At 49.2% G+C, this 20,891-nt stretch overlaps 1 protein-coding gene across 2 annotated transcripts in view; it reads right to left on the minus strand.

The window, feature by feature from the left end:
• Sla2 (Src like adaptor 2) overlaps window positions 1-15,177 on the minus strand; it is a 26,895-nt gene extending 11,718 nt beyond the window's left edge. Inside the window, exons 1-5 of one of the 2 annotated variants that reach the window (XM_004630992.2) lie at window positions 14,723-15,177; window positions 10,940-11,073; window positions 7,168-7,267; window positions 6,810-6,896; window positions 6,108-6,211 (exon numbers count right to left, since the gene is read on the minus strand). In XM_004630992.2, coding sequence (XP_004631049.1) covers window positions 6,108-6,211; window positions 6,810-6,896; window positions 7,168-7,267; window positions 10,940-11,030 — 382 coding nt within the window. In that variant the 5' untranslated portion in view covers window positions 11,031-11,073; window positions 14,723-15,177. The remainder of the gene's footprint in view (window positions 1-6,107; window positions 6,212-6,809; window positions 6,897-7,167; window positions 7,268-10,939; window positions 11,074-14,722) is intronic. The other variant, XM_023714800.1, reaches the window with a different exon arrangement.
• Between the last annotated feature and the right edge of the window lie 5,714 nt (window positions 15,178-20,891).

The raw sequence follows: 20,891 nt of genomic DNA on the forward strand, positions 1-20,891 counted from the left end.
TTGAACCGCGGTCCCTGTGCTTTAGCTAAGCTTGTTCTAAGTAGGTGCTTTAGACCACTGAGCCATCTCACCAGCCCCCTTGCCTGTCTTCTAAGACTCAGTTCTACTCAGATAATTCTTTCTAGAATGCCTTCCTCGCTTAGGAGAGACCCCAGCTTTAGACTTGCTGGCCATAAATGCTCTGTGGACCAAGTGACCTATTCTGTCATTTCTGGTCTCCAGCCTCACCCCCCATATAGTCATGAGCTTCCCGAGGGGTAGTTCTGATTTACCCCCTGCTGTTCTCCCAGCACAGCAGCCCGAATGCTGCAGTCACCCTGCCTGCTTCCTCTCTGGCACACCTCACATCCGACCTTCTGCCCTGCGGGAAAGCCTTAGGTCCACATTGAGAACACATCTGGAATCTGGCCACTCTCACCCAAAGGGAGCTTCCCACAGCTTTCCACTTCCTCTCACCACCTGCAGGTCCCCTACAGAGGTGACAGGGTCAGGACAACCTTCCCTATCCCATTTAAAATCACTCACTCAGTGCACACCTATAATCCCAGCATTCTAGATCCTGTGGCAGGAGGATCACCGTGAGTTCAAAGCCAGCCTGGGCTACACATAATCCTAGGTCAGCATGTGCTGCATAATGAGACCTGTCTCAAAATCAAACCATAAATGAAATGAAATAGAATAAAATAAGAATAAGAATGTCCTCGCCCACAACAGGCTGGCACGAGCTACTCCTCCTTGGCTCTGCCCCAGGCCCACAGGCTGCCTGCTGAGGCACCTTCTGGAGGCCTTTGTGCACACACACGGCCCTCCTGCATCCTCTTAGCAGCCCTGCTGTAGAATCTCCTCAGGGCACTTGTCATTTCAGCCACTTTCTGATTTTTTGTTGACTGTCCACATGGCCAGCCAGATTGTGGCAGGGATCTGGCTTTTGCATCGCCAGATCTCTGCTATGGGAAACAGTCAGGGCTGCCAAGCTGGACATGGAAGGTGAGCAGCCCAGTTATCCCACTACTCAAAAGGCTGAAGCAGGAGGAATACGTAGCAAGGCCCTGTCTGAATAAAATAAAATAGTGCCAGACAGAGTCAATAATATGTATTTGTTGAAGAAATGATTAACTATGATAACCCTAATAACTATGAGCCATTTTTATTTTTTAATTGAGATAGGGAGGGTTTCGCCATGTAGTTTGGGCTAAATTTGAACTCTCTGTGTAGTTCAGGCTGGCCTTGAACTCACTGTATGTTTTTTTTTTGGGGGGGGGTACCGGGGATTGAACTCAGGACCTTGCACTTGCCAGACAAGTGCTTATTCTACTGAGCTATCTCCCCAGCCCTCTTGAACTCACTGCATAGCTCAAGTTGACCTCACACTTGTGGCAAGCCTCGTGCCTCAGTCTCCTGAATGATGTGATTGCAGGTGTGTGCCACTAAGCCTAGCTCTCTTTGCTTGAATAGGTAAGTTTAAGGGTTGGGAATGTAACTTAATGATAAGAGCACTTGGTTAGCAAGTATAAAGCTTGAGTTCAAGCCCTAGTACTGGGGAGGGGGATTTAGTATAGCTACAGACAAGGTTTTTTTAAGATGATACAGGAGGTAAGAGCAAAGAATGACAAACATCCTGGAGAGATGACACTGGGCCCAGTCATGAAGGATGAGTGAGCATCTGCTCAGGAGAGAGATAAGGCCAAGGTTTTCCAGGCTGAGGGAGGACTGCATGTCAGAGGGCAGCAGTGGACAGAACAAGGTGTGTTCATGGAGCACTGGCAGGCAGAGTGAAACGCATGGCAGTATGCTAGGTCTATAGGACAGAGGACGAGCCACAGGAAAAAGACAAAGTACAGTATAATGTCCCAAATTCTAGAAAGCTCCAGCAGGTCTATGCAATGTCATGTTCAGTGCCTCTGGGATTAGTACTTCAACAACAAAGCCAGGAGGTGGTGTAAGGGGTTGGATTGGGGGCTGTATGGGGGAAACAGGCCTAGAAAGACTCACTGAACCTCGTCTTCAAAGCCCTCTGAGAAACTGCCCCTCAGCCCCCTCTGACTGTAACCTGAGGACAGGAGCCACAACTTAGGCCTGGCAGGGACAAGATGCTCAGAAAGGTTTCCCACCAGCAGATGGACAGAACTGAGCACCTGGGTGGCGGGAACCTTGTTTGCCCATCAATCTCTCTTACAGTGCCAAGCACAGAACAGATACACCAGGAGAGTAGGAAAGCAAGGGGATATGCCACTGGGAACTGTCCCTAACACTGGCGCTGACTTCTGGAGCAGGTTCAGTGACCTCCAAAAGTCTGGAGGCATCTTTAATAAACCAAGACATTAGGTCCAACTTAAGTTTGGCTGTGGCCTTCCAGGCCTAGCAAATGACCAGGTAGGACAGAGGGAGTCTGGGAAGATAAAGCTCCTTTAGGCCTGGCCTGACTGGTGTTCGTGAGACCCAGGCTTTCCTTCTTGGTTCACACACAGACCCTGAACCCAGAGCTACCTCTGGACCAGGGGGCTCAAAAAGCTGATCCTGGTACATTCAGTGGTTAACTCCTATTACATATATACAACAAGACATATCCTGTAAGATGTCATCCCCATCACCACAACTTTTTTCAATGCTTGGGATGGAACCTAGGACCTTGCACATGCTAAGCACATGTGCTCCCACTGAGCTGCACACAGCCTGAAATTATCTCATTACTTGGGGTTCTCTAGATTAGAACTGTTTTCAACCTTAAGAGAACACAAGAGCTATATAGAAATCTTGTAAAGGAAGCAGACTTCTGGCCTCTGTCCCCAACAGTGTGACTGAGTAGGTCTGTGGTGAGGCCCAAGAACTGACATTGTCAACAAGCACTTGATTCCAGTACAATCAGATACGAGAACAAGCATTCGGTGACGTCACTTGGGCCTCTAGAGCTTTGGTGTCAAGCTTTCTTTTGACCACAAACCACAGAATAAAGTTTTATGCTGTGGCCCAGGACATACTTATAAATATCTGAAACACAACTTTCATGCGACATTTGTCCTAACCTCTATCTTCCACACGGGTTTCTGCTCTATTTCACTACGAACACAGATGGTCCAGCCTTGATTCTGGCTGTGTGGGAGTGGGATTTTAGATTCCAGGGCCCAGGGTGCATTCCTGGCCAATTAAATCAGAGAGCCAGGAGTGGGGTGCAGGCTCCTGCAGTTTCTAAGTGTCCCCTGATGATTTCAATGTGAGGCTGAGCTCTAGATCAGCAGTTCCCAGGCCGGGCGGCGTTAGCACCACCTGAGAATGTGCTAGAAAGTCAGGTGTCCTGGGTATATAGATCAGCGGCGTAAGTGCCTGACTGGCAAGCACAAGGTCCCCAGCTCAATCCCCGATACCACACACCGAAGAAAAGCAAGTGTGCAGGTACATAGGTCCCACCCACACCTACTGAGCCAGGAGCAGTGGACATCTGGCCTTCAGTATCCCTGTTGTTTCTTTTTTGTGATAGGGTCTCATTATGCTTTCAAGTGGGTCTTGAACTCACTGTATAGCCCAGGCTGGCCTTGAACTCTTGGCACTCCTCCTGCCTCAGCATCTAAAACGCTGGAATTACAGGGGTACATCCTCATGCCTGGCTGATGTCTTTTATTTTTACAAGCCTAGATAACTCTGATGCACACCTAGCTTGAGACCCACTGGGAGCTAAACACACTGAACTGAATGGATTTCTTGTCTGTGACTGGGGCATAGCCTACAGTTTAACATCTCTGGGTCATACCGCCACACATCTGGCATGAATGTGTTAAACACGTCAGAAGGAAGCCTCCAGTAGAAGACTACATTCAGCACCAGGGAAACACCTTCCTTTCCTAGAAGACGGGCATGTTTTCCCTTTTTTTTTTTTTTTTTTTTTCCGCAGATCCGGGGATTGAACTCAGGCCCTTCCGCTTGCCAGGGAAGTGCTTATTCTACTGAGTTATCTCCCCAGCCCCTGTCTTCTCCTTTTGATGAGAGATGTATTCTGATTGTCCCTTTTTGGTGTTGGCTATGGAGACTTTTTTTTTGTTTTGGTCTCTTTGTCTGGTACCAGGGATCAAACTCAGGACCTTGCATTTACCAGTCAGGTGCTTACACCACTGAGCTATCTCCATAGCACTTTTTTTTTTGGTCTGAGACAGGGTCTCACTATGCAGTTTAGGCTGGCCTTGAACTCACTGTGGAGCCCAGGCTGGTCTCAGACTTGCAGCGATCTTCTTGCCTCAGCCTCTGGAGAGCTGGCACTACCGGTGTGTGCACCACCGGGAGCAAGGGCCGCTCACTAGACTCTGGGCTGAGCCAGGCCAGAGGAGGGGTGGGGTGAGCCGTCTGAGCACCGAGCACTTCCTGTGGCTTCTCGAGCTAGCTGGTCTGTGTGCAGGGCCCCTGTCCCAGTCAGTATCGCTGCTGTGGTTTCCTGTTTGCAGCTGCTGCGCTGGGGCCAGCACCCCTTCTTCCAGCTGATATATGGGCATATGTGACAGTAGAGGTGCCAGGGCTGTTTGGAAATGAGCAAGGGGGCTGGGGGAGAGGTCCACCCTAGTTCCTCCAAAGCAAAGAGGAAGAGAAGTAAAATCAGGCTGGACAGGGCCAGGTTAGGGGGCGCGAAGACTGAGGTGGAGAACTGAGGACCCCACCAGTTTGGCACAGTCAGCTCACATTAGGGCAGGCACAGGAGATCTGCCTTCTATCCTCGGAGCCTCTTCCCTAAGCTGCTGCTGGGTTTGAAATTCCCCCACTACTGTTCCCTGAGGTCTGTCTGAGGGGACTGAAGTAAGAGAATCATTTTGCCAAGAGCTCAGGGTCCTATTACATCTCAGGAGGAAAGAATCCTTGGTTAGGGTAGGGGACTATGGCCACTCTAAGTCCAGTTGCCCAAGTGTTAAATAGGCTTGGATCCCTGCTGTAGATCACTCAGGCCCTTGTGTTTGCCAGGCAAGCACTTATTCTACTGAGCCATGTCCCTGGCCCCTGTTTATTACATTTCTTGTGGTACTGGGAACTGAGCCCAGAACCTTACACATGCTAGGCAAGTGCTCTATCACTGAGCTACACTCCAAGCCTAACACCTGCCTTCAGAAACACAGATTATTACCTTACTGTTGATGGGTTCGCCAGGAAGCAACATGGTGGTCAGACTGTAGGCAGGCTGGTTCCAAGGCTAGGTACTCTGGCCTTCTCACATTTGGCCTCCCTACCCTGCCTGGAAGTCATAACTACATCTGGCTCCGGGCATCTGGGGCACAGACCACCGGCATGACACCAAGTCTCCCACAGTGCTGCTCCTCAAAGTGGGTGCTGTGCAACACACAGCACCCTGGGAGCTCCCGAGTAAGGCCATGTCCACCTGGCTCACGGGGGCAGCCCCCCCCCCGGAAGGCCAGTGCATACAGCGGGCCTCTTTTCGCACTCACGAAACTTTCCCTCATGGTTGGAATGGGAGACGCATCTGTCAGGAGAATGACTAGAGGGGACAATTCGTAGGTGCTGTCTGATGAGAAGTGCCTGTGTTCAAAAGCATTTGGGCAATGCCCGGTTAGACAAAGGCAAAGCCCTCAGAAGTCCTGCCTTGACATGGACGGTAATTTTCAGTGTGACACAGGTTTCCGTATCAGTGGGTATGATTCTTAAGTGATCCCCAAATTGCCCATTCCTTCCCCTCCATCTCTAAGCAGGTGGCCCACAAAGCACAGCTACTGTCCTACTGCAGTGCTAGCCTATGTCTGCTGAGTAACAACTCTGACCACCCTGGGGGGAAACGTATAAGTTTGCCAACTGGTGGCCTGGACCACGACAGCCCTGCTCCCTCCTCTTAACCGGTCCTACAAGGGTAGCTCACTCCCAACCCCAGAACAACTGCACCCTGCCACCTGTGCTCCCGCAGGAACAGTCCTGCAGGAAGCCTCCCTTGACTACCTCAGCTGGCTGGATGCCTCGCTCCTGCCATCATGCCTGTCTCCAGCTCCTCCAGGCTGGGCCTCATAAGGTCGCACAGAGATTTCGGCTTACTGTGTGACAGGGAATAAGGGACAGCCTGCTCTCTGTGGCTCTTCTGCTGAGGCCATCCTGAGAGGAAAGCCTGGGCTGGGGCCGGGCTCACCCACCTCTCCGGCTCTGGCTCTCCCGGATGAGGAAGGCCCCTCCAGGGTTTCCAGATAGCAGTAGAAGTTCCTCAGCTTTCTCCCGGCTCAGGCCCTCATACAGCCACCTGGAGGAACAGTGCAAAGGACAGGGTCACGAGGGGCTTTACCGAAACGCTTGCCCTGCTATGTGCAGCCTCCCTTACGGGCTACACCCTAAAGAGCAGGCCCCTTGTTCCTGGGGCTCAAGGAACCCAGGAGGATAAACCTCATGGGGTCAGCCTCAGTTTTTTGCCCAAGACCTCATTCCCAAGGGGCCCGTAGAGTGACCCCAGCCTTTCCTTGCACCTCATAGTCTCCCCAGCCCCTGCATCCACCCACCCTTTGAAGCTTTCACCTTTCTAGGAACTGCCCCTCTGTTTTCTTCCCTAAAGACACTATCCACCTAGACTGCCCATGTCTCCTGCACGTCCTGCTCAGGAGATCTCTACTAGATCCTCACCAACCTTCAACTCATGCAAGGACATCCCCTTCATGGGCCATCAGCAGCACCCTCCACAGGGGACAATGTGTGCTAGAATTGGTTGTCACCCACTTCTCTAAACAGTAGGGCTAGGCCTCACTCTCTTTAATCCCCACTTCGCTGAGTACAAGGCAAAGCATGATGGTGAATGCTTATGGGAAGAGCAAACGGGAAGGGCTGAAAGGCCTCGGGTTGGCACTCACCCATGGGAGATTTTGGCCACATGCACACTGGGCACTCTGTACTCTCTGCCTGAGACTTGTGACAGCACCATCCACCAGTCTCCATCCCTGGAGAGAGAAAGTAGAGGGGCGCCTCCTTCAGAAGGCCCTGGGAACTGCGCCCTTGGAATCCTTGCTCCAGCCACTTCATGTTCCCCCTGTTCAAGGGGTGCAGATGGCAAGGTGTAGGGGCCTAATCCCACTTCCTTTTCCTATAGCTGGGCTGAGCTGCCTGAAATCCACCATGGGGTCACAGTCCCATGATTGCTTCAACAAATGACTTGTGCTTTCCTGCTGAGACCCCCTCCCATTATTGCATCTTCAGATGCCCCGCACTTACTCAGAGATGATGGTCAGTGGTTCTCCCAGTCTCAGAGACAGCTCAGCCTGCCCGCCGGCTGGGAAACTGCCCAGGGCCACAGCTGTGACCTTGCACCTCTCTAGATAAGGGACAGAGACAGTCACCCTCATGGCCAGCCTCTGCTCCAGATATGAAGTCTTGTGCAATCCTTCACTCCCCTCCCAGAGGATCCTGAAGGGAGGCCACCCAGGAATTGGAAGTTCTTCCAGCAGGATCTGCAGAGTCTAGAGCACCCAGATAGCTTGTGGTAACTCTAGAGTATTGTGCAAGGGGCAGAGTGACTTTCCCATGACCTCCGTCCAGGGCAGTGGTGGAGGTCTGTTTTGCCCCCAAAAAAGAGCAGATGTCCAGTGTGTGGTCCACCAAGGGCCCATCCTTCTCCCTGCCATCACTTGCTGAAGGATCTGCATGTCAGGCCCTGCCTGGGTCCTTGTGCATCTTACCAGCCTGCACCACCACTCCAAGGAAGTTGTCTCAGTCCTGAAGCCCTGGCGGCGCCCTCAGTGTAGGAAGCAAGGACCCTAAGAGAGATTAATCTTCCACACTGGGAGCAGTCCTAAGCATGTGGTGACTGAGACCCAATTTTGGGGTGAGGACAAGCAGCTGACAGCTCTGGCAACACAGGACTTGCCTGCTACCTACCTCTGAGATCAACCTGCCCACACAAGTTGTCCCTCCCTCCATAGGGCCCTCTGGGCTGAAACCCGCCACAGTGGCTGCTGAGTACTTCACCCACACGTCATTCTCCCCATCCTTCCTCCTGATCTTTTTTCAGAAGGATCCCTAAAGGAGAGACTGGTGAGCATGAGAATGCATTACACTCCCAGCAAGGTCAGCGAGAAAAGTTCATCTATCTCCTAGGTGCACAACAGCCGGGGTTCCAGAGCCCCCTGGGATCTCAGGAGTGGGGAGGACAGCGGATGACAGACAAGGACCCAGGGTTTGGGTGGAGGCTGAAGGGCCTTTGCTATGGATGGACAAGTGAGATTGAGTCAGAAAAAGGACTCTGTTCCCACACATCACCTGGACATGTGCAGAGACCCCTGGACATGTGGAGACACCCTGACACGCATGGTGGAGGTCATGTCTTAGAGCCCAGGTGCTCTCCTTCTCCAAGCCCTCTTTGTGGTCCAAGGCCAGGCCCACCACACAGGGAACTTCCTGATGTTTAAATAAACAATGCAAGTCTTGTTTTGTTTTTTTTTTTTTTTTTTTTTCAGAACCAGAGATTGAACTCAGGGCCTTATGTTTGCCAGGCAAGTGCTTATTCTACTGAGCCATCTCCCCGGCCCCACAATGCAAGTCTTGTTGAGATCATTTTCTCTTTTTTTTGGTGGAACTGGGGATTGAACTCAGGCCCTTGTGCTTGCCAGGGAAGCGCTTATTCCACTGAGCCATCTCCCCAGTCCTCATTTTCTGATGATGGTGAAACAAAGAGGCCTGGAAGGGTGCCTTTCCCTCCTGAAAGTCCTGGATTTGCACCCCTAGAGGCAGGTCTTCTTGAATGGCCCCCACTTGACCGGCTAACTTCTTCCTTTGCATACTCTGAGTCTCTTTAAACACGCTGTCACCACAGCTAACACACTGGCATTGATTGTTGACTTAGCACCTGTCTGGGGGGGGGGGCCTGAGAGTCCCTGAAGGCAGGGACTGTGCCCGTTTCATCTACCGCTGTGCTGTTTTATCTCCAGGCCTATCACATGTCCTGGCACACGGGAGCACCTCAGGAGGCTGAAGCTGGCAGCAAGGCTGAAAGACAGCTGGCTCCAGGAGAAGGTTGCCCCGAACTCCTACTCCTGCTGAGCCAAGGTAGATCTGCCCAGGGAAGCCACCTTCAGCAGCGCTGGGCATGACTCGAAGCAGCCTCAGCGGCTGTGGCTAAATTTAGAGGAAACTAAGGTGGATGCCTGTGTGGTTTCCCAGTCTCTTCTTGCAGGGCCTCTCTGTAGCTGTGGTGGCTCTAAGGAGCCAACTGCTTCCTCTACAGATATCAACAGGGCCTAGGGTACCAAGGGTCCTGGGCGAAAGCTGGTATTAGGGAAAAAGAGGCGTGGGCAGAGGAAAAGGTAGGAATACCCACTACTGTAGGAAAATATTCAGGTTGGGGACAGCTCCTGCCCAGACCCACATATGCAACCACCTTGGCGGGACAGCCTGTAGTGTGGTTGTTTATTTATTTACTTATGTATGTATGTATGTATGTATGTATGTATGTATGTATGTATTTGGAGGTCAGTTTAATTGCCCACGTCCTCTTCCTAGAAGTGCTGCTTGGCTTGGAGGGATCTGGTAATCTATGATGCTATGGTCATCAGGACTTAGCCACAATACCCAGATAAGATTTGGTCAAACACCAGTGTAGATATCATGAAGTTATCACTTAGATGAGATAACTCTTAAATTGGTAGTTGGAGGGAGGCAGGAGGCCTTATCCAGTTAGTGGAAGGCTTTAGGAGAAGGCCGACGTGCTCTGAGGAAGAAGGCCTTCTGTCTGCAGGTTGTCACTGGACCCACACAATGGAGACTCAGCCCCAGGACTCAGCCTGCTAGCGGACCTTAGACTAATGGGCGCCACACTCACAATTTTTTTTTTTTTTTTTACAAGCAATACACATCCCTGTACCCTACCTGTTCTATGTCTATGAAGAACCCCAATACATTAGCCAAATCCTGAATCAAGATGTAATTTGAAAAAGAATTGTGGACTGTTATTCTTTTTCTTTTTTTCTTTTCCTTTTTCTTTTTTTGAGACAATGTCTCTCTGTGTAGCCCACGCTGGCCTCAAACTCATGGCAAGCCTCTGCTTCAGCCTCCTGAGTTCTAGGATTATAGGCATGTACCACCACACCTTGGAAAATGGGATTTTTAGTTTGTTGTTTGTTTTTTTTTGTGGAACCAGGGATTGAACCCTGACCTTTGCCCTTGCCAGGGAAGCACTTATTCCACTGAGCTATCTCCCCAGCCCCCCAGGGATTTTTAGTTTGGACTACCTTAGAAAACTGATTTTAAGGGGCCGGGGAGATGGCTCAGCGGAATAAGCGCCTGCCTGGCAAGCACAGGGACCTGAGTTCAATCCCTGGTTCTGCCAAAGGAAAAAAAAAAAAAGGGAAAAAAAAAAGAAAACTGATTTTAAGCTCAGCATATGCATTGTGTGTTTTGTTTTGCTCACCATTAAGAGAGCTCTAGGGGCTGGGGAGATGGCTCAGTGGAATAAGCGCTTCCCTGGCAAGCACAAGGGCCTCAGTTCAATCCCCGGTTCCGCAAAAAAAAAAAAAAGCTCTAAACTGGGTGTGGTGGCATATACCTATAATACCAAGACTTAGGAGGCTGAGGCAGGAGGATTGCATGTTGAAATCCTGTGTTAAAAAGTCAAACCAAAATAAAAACAAAAAGAGGGCCCTGAGTTAAATCCAGATGTTTCTGTAGTGATGGAAATGTTCTACTAGCCAGTAGCTACATATGGCTACTGAACACCTGAAATGGGCTGGTGTGACTGAGGAAGTGGGTTTTTGTTGTTCTGTTTTGTTTTTTTGTGGTGCTGGGGATTGAACCCAAGGCTTTGCACACACTCAGAAAGCTACCACAGAGCTCGAAGTCTAGCCCTCCTGTTTTCTCCTCTATCTGGCTGGCTAATGCTCTCCTACTCCTCAGGAGCAGCGGTCCTCAAGGGTTTTATATATGTTAGGGACTCTCCACTACCTGATCAGGGAGGAGTGCAGACCACATCTGCAGCCTGGTGGGGAGGACCTACCTGTCTGCAGGGGCCCAGCTCCCTGGCCGTGGACACAGGGGCTCACGCCTGCGCTTGGCAGTGTTTTCCTTCTGCTGGGCAGGCTTCCCATGATTCCTCAGCAGGACTCTCAGAAGCACATTGCTGAGAGGACTCTGAAAGAGATATTGGCATGAGGACAGGCCTGAGCTTTCTACCTGCTCCGACACCTGTCAACCTTCAGCTTGGCCTGACTGCCTCAAGGACACAGGGGAATGGTCCCGTCCCTTAGGATCAGTCCTCTGCCCCTTCAAACTGGACTCTGACACTGATTTTTTAAAATCTTTTTTTGGTGTGTGTGGTACAGGAGATTGAACACATGGCCTTTGCACTGAGCTGTTATACCCATAGCACTTTCATTTTTTTTTAAAAGAATTATTTATTTATTCATTCATTTTGTGTGTGTGGCCAGCTCAGCCCACCAGGGGGCGGGGCTGGCTGGCATGTGGTGCTGGGGGATTGAACCGCGGTCCCTGTGTTTTGCTTAGCTTGTCCTAAGTAGGTGCTTTAGACCACTGAGCCATCTCACCAGCCCTCATTTTTTATTTTGAGAACAGATCTCACTGTGCAACTCAGGCCTGGCTTGAAGTTGTGACCCTCCTGTCTCAGCCTTTCAAACTGCTAGGATTACAGGTGTGTACCACTGCACCCCATCTTTCCTGTGTTGCTCTGTTTTTTGTTTCTGGGTCTTTGTCTGCATACCCTCGATGGGCTGGTCTGCCTAGCTCCCACCCCACCCCAGCAAGTTTTCCATGAATCCTCTGCCTTTGCTGATCTCCCTTAAATTCCTGTGGCCCACTTAACCATTTCCCTGACCTGAGGCCTTTATTTTTTGATTTTTTTGAGACAGGGTCTTGCTATGCAGCTGAGGCTGCCTTGAGCTCACTTTGTAGCTCAGGCTGGTTTTGGGCTTGCAACAATCCTGCCTCAACCTCCGGAGTGCTGGGATTACAAGCACATACCATCATGCCCAGTGCCTTGACCTGAGGTCTTTGTTTTGTTTTATAATTTTTATTTACATGTTTGAAGTAAATAATGATTACATTCATCTTGGCAGTTGGTACATGCTAATTAACAGGACACATCTTAATTTTTTTACCACCACCTCCACCCCAGGCTCTCCTTTTCCTGGGTAGTGGGGGACCACACCAGGAGAAAAAGTTACTCCCGACATACTTAGGGTCAGAGGAGGGCGAGAGGGAGGGGAGGAGGCTTGGGACTGGTGTCATAACAAGCAGAGCTGACCTGGTACACAGTTACTGGTGTCACTGGGCAGAGTGAGGCTGGCAGGAGGCTGCATGACACAGGGATGACTTGCAAGGCCCTGGGGCCTGCTGTTGGGTCAGTTCCCCTCTTGGTGCCTCTCCGCCAGTGCTATCTCGGAGGAAATGCCCTGGGAAAGGCTGCCCGCGTGGGCCCACATTTCCTTTCTCTTGCTGCATGTCCCTTCTCAGTGCCTTTCCCCTCAGGGAGCCTCCCCTTTCTCTCAGTCCCTGCTGTGTCCCTTCCCATGGTAATGATGCCCTCCTTTATCCCAGTTTGCTTCATCTGCCATTATCCCGAAGCCCAGCATCCCTTTCTTTGGCATTTAGGAAAGCTCCACAGAAGGCCCTCACACTCAGTGACAAGTGGACAGGAGGTCATTAGCTCCTTCACAGGGACTTGTCTGCTGAATAATCTAAAGCCTCAGTTTCTAAATGGTGCTGTTTTTTCCAACACTCTATTACTGCTGAGGGTGTGGGGGTGAGGTCAGTACTTCTCAGATGGCTTTTTTTTTTTTTTTTTTTTAATGCATTTGGTACAGGGTCTCAATATGTGGCTCAGACTCGTAGCAATCCTCCTGTTTTCAGCCTCCCCAGCGCTGGGATTACAGGGGTGTGCCACCACGCCTGGCCTCAGTGGCGGGCCAGCGCCGGCACCATGGAGAGCAAACCTCAGTCCCTGTGCTTGTCTAGCAGGCGCTTAGTCTGCCGAGCTATCTCACTGGCCCTCAGTAGGGCTCTATTTGGCTGGCGTTTACGCAGTTCTGCTCTATGCCAGGCACCTGCCAAGAGACTGGGGTCGGGGGGCGTTGGGGAGACTTCAGGATGGTGTGGTGACACGCTGGCTCCCTCCTTGCCCTTGAGCCCTGTACTACCTACCTAACACTGTCATGACCACTGGTTTCAGGTGGTGACTTCCACAGCCTCCCAGAAGCTGGCACCCTCTCTCTGTGCCAGGCCCCAGCACTCTAGTCTCCAGCCCCATGTCATCGTTGGGAAGAACAATTCCTTTTTGCTGTTGCCTCTCCACAGGGACAGGGGCTCTTTTCCATGACATGCGGCCACTTCCAGGCTCAGCCTCTTTTGGGTCTGGCAGCCTTGGTTGCTCAGCTTGGGCTGTCAGCAGTCTGCTGTCCCCCAGTCTTTCCTTGCGTGCAACGTACAGCCCCCTCACCTCACTTTCCTCTGCCTCGGGGAGCACGGGTGGTCAGTCTAGCTCTACCTTGGGCAAAGCCTGGGAACTTTCTGAGTCCCACCTGTGAACTCGGGGTCACATTACTGACTTCACAAGGTTGTGGGGAGCAGTGCAAGAAGCTTGATGCTAAGCAGGTGTCAGCAGGCTGTTTGTTTTCTCTTTGGGCAAGACCACAGTCAACCGCGGCAAACAGGGATGCAGGTGGGGCAGGGTGGTGGCCAGCGAGGAAGGGGAGCTGAGTGCATGCTGCGGCCTCCCCAGGACTCTGCGGCTTTCTCCACCCGCAGGGTGAAGGCCAGGAAGTCTTTGGGGCAACATGGAGAGCAGGCAGCTGCAGGGCAGGCCTCACATTTACAAGAAAATCTGACCTTTAACCACACATATATCTGATCAATTTACTCTGTGCTAGGCACTTTCTAGGGGACCTGGACAAGTAAGTGGGTGGTAGGAAAGAGTGAGTAAACAGCACCGAGATCAGCACACTGCCCAGAACGATACTTTTTCCCCTTTGTGCGGTTAGTGGGGCTCTTCCACTGAGCTACATGCCCAGCCCTGTTCTTGTTTTAGTTTTAATTTTTTTCATTTTAAAGAGAAAAAAATAAAATTTCAGAACAAGATATTAGGAGGGTAACAAGGGTTAACACATTGCAAATTGTTATCTTTAGTTACTAAAAAAAGTAGTTACTCCATGTACAAGATATCGGCATTTAACTGTCCAAACAATATTAGCACAAACCTTTCTTTACATGTTCCGTGGAGATAGAGTCTCACTGCGTAGCCCACACTGGCCTCAACTTTGTAATCCTCTTGCCTCGGCCTCCTGAGTAGCTGGGGTTCTACGCCTGTGCCACTGTGCTGGGCTCCATGCTTTTTGTTGTTGTTGTTATTGGTTTTTTCTTTTTTTTTTTTCTTCACTATCTTAGTTGAATTCTTTTTCAGAGCTAAGGCCCAAGGCCCCCAAGAGGCTCGTGCTTCGCAGCTGGTTTGTTAGTGCACAGCAGAGACTATGACCTGCTCTTCTGTGAAGGTCATTCCTAGTGTTTAGGATAAGAGCTGAGCTAAACAGTCTCTCTCCTTTTCTATTTATTTATCAGAGCTGGAAACTACCCACGACCCACTGAGAAACACTTCAGCCACCTTTTCCTCTTTCAACTGAGAATTTCACCCTTTTGAGAGAAGGGCAGACTACAGCTCATGGTCTCATCAGAGATGATACAACGTGTAAGTAAAGCCCACACCCATCCTCGGAGGGGACTACTGCTCACTGCTCCCCAAATCCCTTGGAAAATAGAAAGCAAATGTACTTACTGGTTTCTTGTTGTCAGAGGCTTGGGGATGACATTCAGCTGAAACGCACGCTTCAGCTGGACATGTCAGGGCCTTCTGGACGACCTTCAGAGAGGTTCTTGGAGTTGGCTTGGGAAGCTCAGCACCTGTCTGTGGCCCGTAGTGTGTACACTGGGCTGGGGACAGAAGCCTGTGCTCCTTAGCAGTCTCGGACAGGGCAGCCCTCCCAGCACAGCCAGCCAGTGAACAAGGTCAGCCTCTGAGCGCTGTCAGACCCACAGGTGCAGGTTCTTGGAGTGCTGGCTTCGGCTGTAGTCTCTGTGGTTCTCACAACCACCCGCTTCCTCTGACGGCATCACAGAAGACCGAGGAGCCTCCTTGCCCAAGTTCCTGTTTCTGAGGGGAGTAGCTACTATCTCATCCTGATCCTGGAGGACATGGTTCTGGTTTCTGTGGCTTAGTCTGGTCCCAGGAACACAACCAAGGGATATGAACTGGAGTTTCCTTGGTGGACCTAACCATAGTATTCTCCAGAGATATTTTGCTTGTTCTGTTTAGTTTTGCTTTGTAGTTCAGGCTGGCATTGAACTCACTAGGTAGCCCAGGCTGCTCTTGAACTTATGGTAATCCTCCTGCCTCAGCCTATCGAGTGCTGGGATTAGAGGCATGCATTACCACACCTGGCCTGGAGAGATTTTTTTTTTTTTTTTTTGGAGGAACCGAGGATTGAACTCAGGCCCTTGTGCTTGCCAGGGAAGCACTTATTCCACTGAGCCATCTCCCCGGCCCCTGGAGAGATTTAATTTTAGCAATTTCTAGGGTCGTCTGACACCTTCTGAATGTAAGTTCCCAGAGGGAAGCCCAGCAATCTAAACTTGGAGAGACTCCTTTAGCATGTGTGGGAAATGCTGCCTTCTTAAACAGGGACTTCTAGGATCTTGATAAGTTACAGATTCTGACTTAATAGATCAAGAGGGGCTCAAGATCCCTTTTTTTTTTTTTTTTTGGCTAGTTCAGGCTGCCTTAAGGGCCAGTCTGGTAATACAAGTGGAGGTGGGGATCGAACCAAGGTATTGCATTTGCATGAGCAGGCACTTAAACAACTGAGCAGACACTCTCCTTTTTAAATTTTTTTATTTTTTAAATGGCATGCTCCTAACACATGGAAGACTTTATTTTTATTTTTATTTGTTTGGCGGAACTGGGGATTGAACTCAGGCACTTGTGCTTGCCAGGGAAGCGCTTTTTCTACTGAGCCATCTCCTCGGCCCCTCCTTTTTTTAATTTTAATTTTATTTTTCTTGAGACACAGTCTTACTACGTAGCCCAAGCTGGTCTCAAACAGGAAGCAATCCTCCTGCTTCAACCTCCTGAGTGCTAAGATTGTTACAGGGGTGCGCTACTCAGCCTGGCCCAACATTTTTTTCCCCTTTTGAGGTAGGGTCTCACTCTGTAATTCAGGCTGGCCTTAAACTATGTAGCCGAGGCTGGCCTCAAATTCTCAGCGATAGACCCAATACTATTATGGGCTACTGGACTCTTTTAGAATATTTTGCTGAGTTTACACACCTATAATATTCAAATAATGGAACTTAACAAAAAAAAAAAAGGGTATACTGATGAATGTCCATTTTGTATCTGTGTATTCAAAGCAGTTAGGATAGATACATAGTTACATTCTCTTAATGAATAGAATGATTTGTTCTAATGGTGTTTATAAATAGGATATCATGTCCGCATCTTGTACAGCAATTAACCACTAGGAAGAATGTATGCAATGTGTTAATTATTGAAACTGTCCTACCAATTTGATTTGAAACTGTCTCATTGCTATTTGTTTCTCAATAAAATTATGGGAAAAAAATAAATTAAAAAAAAAGACAATCTGAAATTCAAAAAAAAAAAAAAAAAATTCTCAGCAATCCTCGGCCCCACTCTCCCAAGTGCTGGGATTACAGGTATGTACCACCATGCCCAGGGCAACATTCTCCATTTCTAAACTCTCAGGCTATGTGTTACATATTGAATATATTATCAATATTCAATAATAATAATATCTTGAATATTAAGGTCTGGGTGGAGGGCTGATGTGTACCTCATTAGCAGGGCCTAGGATTCAATTTGCAGAACAAAAGAAAAAAATATGGACAGTGGTTCTCAAAGTGTGGTAGCAGCCTCACCTATGATAATATGGAAATCTGTTAGACATACAAATCCTCAGGTTGCATCTCAAATCTACTGAATCAGAAACACGGGCTGGTGAGATGGCTCAGTGGTCTAAAGCACCTACATGGAACAAGCTTGGCAAGGCATCAGGGACCGCGGTTCAATCCCCCAGCACCACATGCCAGCCAGCCCCGCCCCCTGGTGGGCTGAGCTGGCCACACACACACACACACACACACACACACACACACACACACACTAAATAAATAAATGTTTAAAAAAAATTAAAAAAAATTTTTTAAAAAAAAAAAAAAAAAAATCAGAAACACTAGGGGGCAGGCCCAGGGATGTTTTCATAAGTACACCACATGATTCTGTTGCACATCCAAGCTTGAGAATCACTGGTCTGAGATGAGGAATCTTGACAGAATTGCACTGTCCAAATTCATTAAAATTTATAGTCACAGCTGGGTATGGTGGCGCACACCTGTGTTCTCAGGAGGGAGCTGTGCGAGTTTGGGGCCAGTCTAGGCTACCTAGTGAGTTCAAGGCCAGCCTGAACTACAGTGAGACCTTGTCTATAAACAAATCCTGCTTTGGGGATGGCTGCTCTTCTACCACAAAATGGTCCACTGCACTGAACACTCCTGGAACCCAGCTCAGACTCTCCAGCCTTCTTGGTGGTTTGCCAGCTAGAGCTGTTCCTCCTGTTCATCATCTGTGTCCTAGTCCCTTAAGTCTCTCCTCTGCTCCTGGGGATTATTCTACTGAGCCATCTCCCTGGCCTCTCTTTGGTCTTTTTTTGCTATGCAGTTCAGACTGGTCTCTAACTCATGGTGATCCTCCTGCCTCAGCTACCTAAGTGCTGGGATTACAGGCACAAGCCACCTTGCCCAGCTTCTCCTGATTTCTGCCCTAGGGCCTGGGGATGTAACTCAATGGTAAACCATGGACTTAGCATGCTTGGGAGCTGGGATTCAATTCTCAAAACGAAAGAATCCCACCATATAACTTCTTTTCCACTTGAGAGGGCACCTAATAATTAGAGTTTGAAATCCTCCATCTGCCACTGTGATATAGAAGAAATACATATTTGACCCTCTGGGCGGCTGAGGCAGGACCACAAGTTTGCGCTCAGCCTGGGCAACTTAGTGACAACCTGTTTTAGAATAAAATAAAAAATAAAGGGCTAGGAACACAAACATGAAGACCTCAAGCTTAATCACCAGTACCACAAAATAAAGTTGGACTTCCACTTGACCTGGCTCCAGGCCAGAGTTCCTAAAACCTGTGATTTCCTAACCAACAGAGGTGCCAGGGGCCAGGGAGATGGCTCAGTAGAGTAAGTGCTTTCCTGGCAAGTGCGAGGGCCTGACTTCAATCCCTGATTCCACAAAATAAATAAATAAACAAATAAATAAATAAATAAAAAAGTAAAAAAAAAAAAATTGAAGCAGGAAAATGGCCTAAATTATAGGCTTAAGGATATGGTGCAGTGGCAGAGGTGCCAGAGGCATATTTTGTTCTAATGTTTGATCTCTGATCCAGTTTCTGACCAGAGTGCCTAATCCACTATCATCTCCTGGGTGATGGGAATGTCTTTTGTTCCAGTGAGGCAATTCTCAGTGGGCTCTTGGGTGGAGGCTGCCCACCAGAAAGACCAAGTAGTGATCAAAAGCTTGGAACTTTCAGCCCCGTCCCCAGGATGAGAGAGGGAAGGAGCTAGAGACTGATCAGCCATGCCTTTGTGACAAAGTCTCCATACAAATCCCTACCTACAGGGTTGTTTCAGATGGAGCACATTCATGTGTGGAGAGGGTGGCGCACTCCACCTCCAAGGGGACGGCAGCTCCTGGGAACCCTCAAACTCACTGTATGTAGCTCATCATCTAGTTGTCCATCTATAGCCTTTATAGTAAACTGGTAAATGTGTTTTGGAGGATATTTTTTTGCAGTGCTGAAGATCAAACTAAGGACCTTGCACTTGCCAGGCAGGCACTTAAGCCACTGAACTACCCCTCTTAGGTCATCACAGCAAAGTATCACACCTAAGCAAGGGGTTGGGGGAAACCCAGCTTATAGCCGCATGGGACAGATGTGTGGGTGACCTGGGGAGTCACTACTTTGAATTGTAGTCTAGTGTGTATAGTAGTCTTGTGGGACCAGTCTCAGTCTGCGGGGTTTGCACTAATTCCTGATAAACTCCTAATATTAGAAAACTGAAAGGGCCAGCTAAATAGCTCAGTGGATTAAAGTGTCCACTTAGGTAGATGCAGCAGCCAGGGTTCAACCCCTGGCCTGCCTTTGTGAGGACACCATTCCCAAGGCGCACTGAGCCAGCGACTGAGACTGGGTGTGGTGATGTGAGTTTTGTAAACCCAGGGTTTGGGAGGCTGAACACAGGAGGATCACTACAAGTCCAATCTACACAGTGAGACCCTGTACTAAAATACAAAAACAAAAAACAAAATGAAAATTGGTTGGTATGGGAGAAACCCCCACACCTTTGCTCAGGGAAGTATGGAATGTTAACAGATGAAACTGTTTTCCTTACAGCAAGTTATTTGCTTGGTGACCACTTTGTAAACTAATTCTGGGGTTGTTTTGCATACATAAGACTTGAATAGGTATTTCAACGGGTCAGTAAGGTGCCAAGGACCTGGCCTATGGTTGGCATGCTACAAAAAGATGAATTAAAATATAAAGATGCAGGGGCTGGAGAGATGGCTCAGTGGTCTAGGGCACCTACTTGGAACAAGCTTGGCAAAGCACAGGGACCGCGGTTCGGTCCTCCAGCACCACATGCCAGCCAGCCGCGTCCCCTGGTGGGCTGAGCTGGCCACACACACACACACACACAAAATGTTAAAATAAAAAAAAATAAAAATAAAATATAAAGATGCAGGGGCTGGTGAGATGGCTCAGTGGTCTAAAGCATCTACTTGGAGCAGGCTTGGCGGAGCACGGGGACCACGGTTCGGTCCCCCAGCACATGCCAGCCAGCCCCGCCCCCTGATGGGCTGAGCTGGCCACACACACACACACAAATAAAATTTAAAAAAATATATAAAGATGCACTTTTTTTTTGGAAACTGGGTTTCACTATGTAATTTAGGTTGGCCTTGAACTCACTATGTAGCCCAGGCTGGCTTTCATTTTTTGTCTTTTGGAGACAAGGTCTCATTGTGCAGTTCAGGCTGGCCTAGAACTTGCAGCAATCCTCCTGCCTTAGCCTCCTGAGTGCTGGGATCACAAGCGTGTACCACCATGGCTGGTTTAGTTTACTTCTTTGCTTCTCACAAAGGAGCCACTTTTTTGGGGGGAGGGTACTAAATGGGAGAAAAGGTAATATAAGTCTGAAGAGGAAGAACCAGTTGGCACAGTCAGTTGAGCAGTCCCTACACACAGGCAAAGGTGGGAAAGCACATGTATGTGGCCAAGAAAGCTGGTGAACCCTGTAAGTTTTAAGAGCAACTGTGGCCTTCCTCTCAACTCCAGCTTTGGCACTCTGTGTATCAGGCCCCAACATGGTAGCTCTATCTGTTACATGCTTTTATTCCAAGTCTGCTACCAGAACAGGCAGGGCCATGTCATTTCGTAAGAGCCGCCCAGGGACACAGTAACCAGGCTGTTCCTAATACCTGAATCTTCCAAAGCTGACTGGAGATGATGCTTCTTCACATTATTCTTGATGGGTACAAATAGCCACTGGAAGGAACCCGAAAAGTGACTGCAGGTTATTACATAGCAGGCAGGAACCAGCAACTCCACATGAGATGGTAGAGCTCAACTGCTTCTTCATCAACAGCACTGTCAGGCTTCACGTGAATTGTTTTTGTTTTGAGATAGGATCTTTTTTTTTTTTAACATTTATTGTGTGTGTGTGTGTGTATGTGTGTGGCCAGCTCAGCCCACCAGGGGGCGCGGCTGGCTGGCATGTGGTGCTGGAGGATTGAACCGCGGTCCCTGTGCTTTGCCAAGCTTGTTCCAAGTAGGTGCTTTAGACCACTGAGCCATCTCTCCA

The sequence above is a fragment of the Octodon degus genome, unplaced genomic scaffold (genome assembly GCF_000260255.1).
Source record: "Octodon degus isolate 3935 unplaced genomic scaffold, OctDeg1.0 scaffold00037, whole genome shotgun sequence".
Classification (NCBI taxonomy): Eukaryota; Metazoa; Chordata; class Mammalia; order Rodentia; family Octodontidae; genus Octodon; species Octodon degus.